This window comes from Brachyistius frenatus, unplaced genomic scaffold (genome assembly GCF_029030835.1).
Source record: "Brachyistius frenatus isolate BFR_SWC_R1_liver_20210118 unplaced genomic scaffold, ASM2903083v1 Contig_102, whole genome shotgun sequence".
In the NCBI taxonomy this organism is placed as follows: Eukaryota; Metazoa; Chordata; class Actinopteri; family Embiotocidae; genus Brachyistius; species Brachyistius frenatus.
This window is the reverse complement of record NW_027210701.1, coordinates 25,661-31,140: the sequence shown is the minus strand read 5'-3', so window position 1 is coordinate 31,140 and position 5,480 is coordinate 25,661. Positions and strand designations below refer to the sequence as shown.

Here is a 5,480-nt window from a genome sequence, read left to right as displayed (position 1 = left end):
TCTCACACATGGCTAGAATATAAAACAAATAAACAGGACAGGGTTGCAATTGATGTCATAAAATATATTTCTGAATATTTCATTCAAATATACAAAAACTAGAACATGAACTGAACTCATGAAAGAGCAATAAAATGTAGAAAATTAAATATATAACTATAAATCTTATTAAATATAGTAGTTGGGGAGACAGATTCTCCTTTCTCAGCTGTTTATGTACAGAAGTTTCAGGAGTCCTTTGGTGTTAACAGTGATCAGACACGTCAATATCAACATCTGAGTCGGAGAACTCCTCATTCTCGTCGCCTTCATCTCCGTGGCCCTGAGATCCAGGACTTTTCGGTAGAACAGCCAGGCCCAGTTTGGCCAGTTTGGCCTGCTGCTGCTCCAGACTCTGTTTGCGCCACTTGATGCGTCGGTTCTGGAACCAGACTTTGATCTGGAGAGAGAAAAGTAAAATTCATGTTGGAAACGGGTGTGTTTAAGGCATGAGCATAAATATATTGTGGGTAAACGCTGAGTTCTGATCTTTCAGTGCTGATCATTTCTTACCTGGGCTTCTGTGAGCTGCAGCGCAGACGCCAGGAGGAACCTCTCTGATCCCACCATGTACTGCTGCCGCACGAACTCCTTCTCCAGCCGGGACAGCTGCTCGCTGGTGAAGCTCGTGCGCATCCGTTTTGACTTCCCTCCTTTAGTTTTGAATGAGTGCAGCCCTGCGTTGACTTTGGACATCGGAGCTTAAAAAAAAAAAAAAAAAAAAAGGAAGGAAAAGAAGAGATGGAACATTTAATCACACTGCCACACAAATATGGCTTCGTTTTTCACATTTAAAAGAATCTTGTTCTTGAATTTACCCTGTGCGTAAAATCCTACACGACACGATGACTGGTAGGTGAAGGGCGGGCAGCAGTAGACAGAATATCCAGGTTGCGTGTGGATCGCTGAGTGCAGCACGTTTGGAGAGTAGAAGTACGGTGCCGGTGCCATCGGTAAGCCTGCGTGTCCAGTGAAAGGCAGAACCGGAGCTGCTGGTTGGTATTTCACTCTGCACTGAGACGGACTCCTGTGATCTCTGGTTGTTTCCTCCGGTTTGGCGAGCAAAGCCTCGATAGTGAAAGATTTCCCACTGGGAACCTTCGTAGTCGACGCGCACTGCCCGCCCTGGTAGTGCGGGTACAAAGATGCTGGTGCGTAATTACGCATGGAGTATCCATAAGCTCCCGTTGGTTTGTTCGGCACCTGCATTCTTCCAGATATTTTTTAAATTAGATCTTGAAGGTCTCTGCTGATAAAAAAAAAAAGTTGTTGCTCCAGGTGTAGCAGGAAGATGAGTGCTGCTCCTCCGCGGAGAGGCCCCATTTATACTCCAGCACCACACGGAGGTGTCAACAGCCCCCCGTCGACCCTTTGTTTTTCTAAGTAGCAGATGAGAGAGACGAACATCCCGACAACGTAACCAATTAATTGGTGGAGTAATACAAGCTGGGATTGTCAAACATCCTAACCCTTTGAATGACAAGGCTTTTGAAGAGTGCTGGGGGGGCAGGGATTTACTGGGCTACAAATTCTTGCATGGATCTTAAGTCCAAATGTAATCATTACCGCTGGGAAGGCCTTGATGTTACTAAATCATCTTATTTGGAGCCTTTTAAGTCCTGGCTGGCCGACAGATGCTTTAAGAAGTGTAACAAGTCCCTACACAATTGGAGATCGACTTTAAGGTGCGCAATTTACAGAGAATCTTCTGTTTTGGTTTATAGTTTCCAAACGCTCTTTGTCATCTACAAATTTAGGAACTTTCAAGGCTCAGAAACGTGTTTTTCGCAAGCTGTTGCAAATCAAGAACCACCTCTAAATGTAAACATCCTCTAATCTTTTTCCTGTATAAAATGAATGCCCTCTGTTCCCAGAGTGTGTCTTTTAGCAGCAGCGGCGTGGCTCCTAAAATAGAATAACTGCCCTGCATAATGGGGGCGTCAAATTCGGCGGGTTAGGTGTGGCGACAGCGTGGTGCTGCTGGTTTTGTCAAACTGCAACTCTGCTAATCTGAATCACTGCGTTAATCCACATGGTTGATACATCCCACCCTTTGACTGTCGTTCCAAAAAAAAAAAAAAGGCTTTGTTTGGTTCCTTAAAGAGAACAAGTTGCTCTAAAGCCTTAAATCTGAGTGCAAGTTTTTATGTTTGGTGAATTAAATCAAAATAAGTATAATGCGACTTCTTAGAGTTTGTACATATGTGTTGTACTTTAAAAAGAGACCAAACATATTTCCACAGAGGTTTGACGACGAGGCTCTGCGGCTCCTTTAAAGGAGGTGATTTGCTTTCTTACACCACCGGAGGACAAAGACAGCCTCTCTTTCAACTTGAATTGTTGCCAGCTCTGCAAACTTTCCCGGCTCATTTCCATCATTTGAAAGTGACAGAGAGCTTCTTCCGAGCCTTAAGTAACTGTTAAAACACATTTAAACAGCGCAGCGAAGTGCTCCTTCCCTTTGACCTCCGCACGTTTTATTTATCCTCCTCAGCTGACACTAGAATGTCTAATGAAGAGGGCAAACACAGACTTTCTCGGGTCAGCTTGAACAATAAGGATGCTTCTTCTTGTGATGGCTCTATACGACCGGACCACCCACCCCTATAACCGGTGCACTGTGGAGCATCTCCGTCCTGACACGTCGTTTAACTCGTGTTTAGACCAGAAATAGGAAAAAGTGAAAGTTCGATAATCAATTTTAGATGTGTCTCAACCGAATCCACTTCAAAATGCATTTATTTAATAAGGTTTAATTATATGAAAAAAGGGTTTTAGAAGATTGCCCAAAACTATTGGAATTAGGTTATGTTATCCACTTTTCTTTCTTTCTTCTTTTTATCAGACTGATACCATTAATAAATAGATAGAAAATTAAGCTACAACTGCATCAACAGTCAACTGTTTAAAGTTTGTGAATATTTGCTAGTTTTCCTTCAGTAAATAAAATATCCTTGATTTCTGGTCAGATAAATCAAGGCCTTTAAAGGCATCACCTTGAGCTCTGCAAAGCTGTGATGGATATTTTTGTATTTTCTGGGTATTTTATTGGCTAAACAATTGATTAAAAATTAACTCAGTTGAAACCTTTGTTTGTGTATTGGAGCCAGACATGGAATACACAGACCTTTGTCTCAGAGAGTCCTCTTTTCATAGTCATGGGCTGAGAGGAGAAAGAAAGCTGAGGGCTGCTCTCTAATAGCTCTGTAGGCCATCCGTCCTAAATGAGGCTCTCACCAGCAGCTTGAAACTCATCAGACTGAGAAGTCACTCAATTCTTAAGCTTGAATGCAGTGGCTCATTTTCTGTCAGTTATTAATTGTTGTACCCCAATGAATCGAGCATTATTGTCAAAAGATTAAAATATTTATGTTTTTCAAACATCCAATGGAGACTTTAAACAACAAAGTGTGGCAAAACGATAAAATTATGTTAATATACTAAAATATGTCAAACTAATACCTCGTGAAATGAGTTGTTAATGATATAATGTGTATAAACAGAAACAAATATTTTCAGATGTTCTTCATAAATGATATATTTTACATTTTACATTAAATTTTTTGCTTTTCTATTATTCTATTATTATCTTATTGCTTCTGTATGCTGCTGTAGCGAAAAAAAATTCCCCTCGGGGATTAATAAAGTAACTACCTAACCTAACCTAACCATTCCCAATTCCTCATATCCAATGTTATAGTTGCCACAACTTTTAGCTGCTCTGACGGATGCTATTTTATGTCCTGTAATTGCAACTATCAAGCATACAAACAGGCACTTATTTAAAAAAAATTATCATTTAAGTAGAAATTGCAACACTAAACTATGACAAAACGCTTAAATATTTGATTTTAGTAAGAAGTATAAAAAGAGAAATGTGCCTAAAATTTCAAAAATATCATGTTGATACTGCCTGAACATGCGAGCAGCATACTAATGTTACACATGGATGAGTTTCAGCTGATTCTTACCACTTTGTATACTTTTATATAGCACCATGTATTATATTCTATAGACTTTGAAAAAAGATTTTAGTGTGTAAAGTAACTTTAAGATACATTTTGTGAAGCAGAAAATACAATGTTTCCTTTTGACATGAAGGAAAAAGTAGCAGAACATTTTAAAATTACATTTAAGTTAACTTAAACTTAACACAGCGCTTGTGTAATCATAGCCGACTTCTAGATGGAAAGTAAACTTATGAATTCAATATGTGATCACATACAGTAAATGTTTTCCAGTAAGTCTATGATATTAATGTAAGGATGAAGCCCTTTTTCTGGTTTAACTTTGTCTCTATTCTCCTCTTTCTATGAGATTTAATTAAACAAGGAGTCAGTTTGTTGTCGAGTAATTTTAAAGATTAAAGTCCTGATTTCCAAACAATAGATGCTCCAGATATTCCTCCATCTCAGAAGTTATGACAGAGAAGTGAGAGCTGCGGCTGTGAAGAGAAACTCTGCTGCGTCACACCTCTGTTTATACGATTGAACGAGACAAAAGCATGAAGAAACACTGTCATCATTATTATTACTGAGGTGAAAGGGAATTCTGTTGTCACCAGCCCGACACATTTAACAGGCACTGTTATCTGAGCCTTTCTTGTCCACGCACATCCATCACTAATGAATTTATGAAGCCATTTACAGAACGATCCGGAACGAGCTGCTGCAGGGCCGAGGCCTCATTACAGGACCTTTACAGGAACCTGGTGGGACTTTGGACCTCACCCTGACTATGAATGGGAGTCCAACGGGCAGGCACTCTGGCTCCAAAACAAATCAAGCACTGCTGTATATGTGTAGTGGGGACTTTATGCAGCAGCAGTAGGAGCCTAATGGCACTTTAAGTTAAGAGGTGAAACACATGTTATGAAGTTTTTAAGAGATTTTCCAGTTATTTGTCTTTGATTTCTTGAGAAAAAGAAGGTCGAGGTCCGGCCAGGAGAAACTACCTGTGTTGTCCTAACTCCTCTTGTTCAACTTCTTCTGTCACCACAGCTTTTAATCTCTGGTTTGGTCACATTATTCTAATGAGACTTGAAGAACTAATGATGGATATATTTATTTTTAAATCTGCACTTATTGCACTTATATCTCAGATGTTTTCACATCTGTACAGCCAGCTGTAGTGTGGATCAATCTGTGGTTTCCAGCCTGGGTTGAAAAAGAATCACACAAAATGGACATACCGGCTGACTCGATACTTTCTGACACTTTTAAGTGTATTAAAAGTGTCAGAAAGTATCGAGTCAGCTTTTAATATTTCAGTTAAAAAGGTATAGATTTGTGATTAATGTGCTGTCTTTTTAAATCAAAACTTAGAGTTTTGTGTCCATAAATGTTGAGATTAAATATAATAACAAAATATAAAACATGAAATTGGACCTAAGGTTTAAAAGAAAGAGAAATGTGTCTGCTAAAAGAGAAATTTCACAACAG

General features: G+C 39.4%; 1 protein-coding gene across 1 annotated transcript; it reads right to left on the bottom strand.

Annotated features, from left to right (window-relative positions):
• Positions 1-243: 243 nt before the first annotated feature.
• On the bottom strand, positions 244-1,304 carry noto (notochord homeobox). Its single transcript, XM_069711741.1, has 3 exons — positions 858-1,304; positions 553-740; positions 244-439 (listed from the first exon to the last, which is right to left on the bottom strand). Exons 1-3 carry the CDS (start codon positions 1,246-1,248, stop codon positions 245-247), a joined length of 774 nt encoding a protein of 257 aa, XP_069567842.1. The 5' UTR covers positions 1,249-1,304; the 3' UTR covers position 244.
• Positions 1,305-5,480: the final 4,176 nt, after the last annotated feature.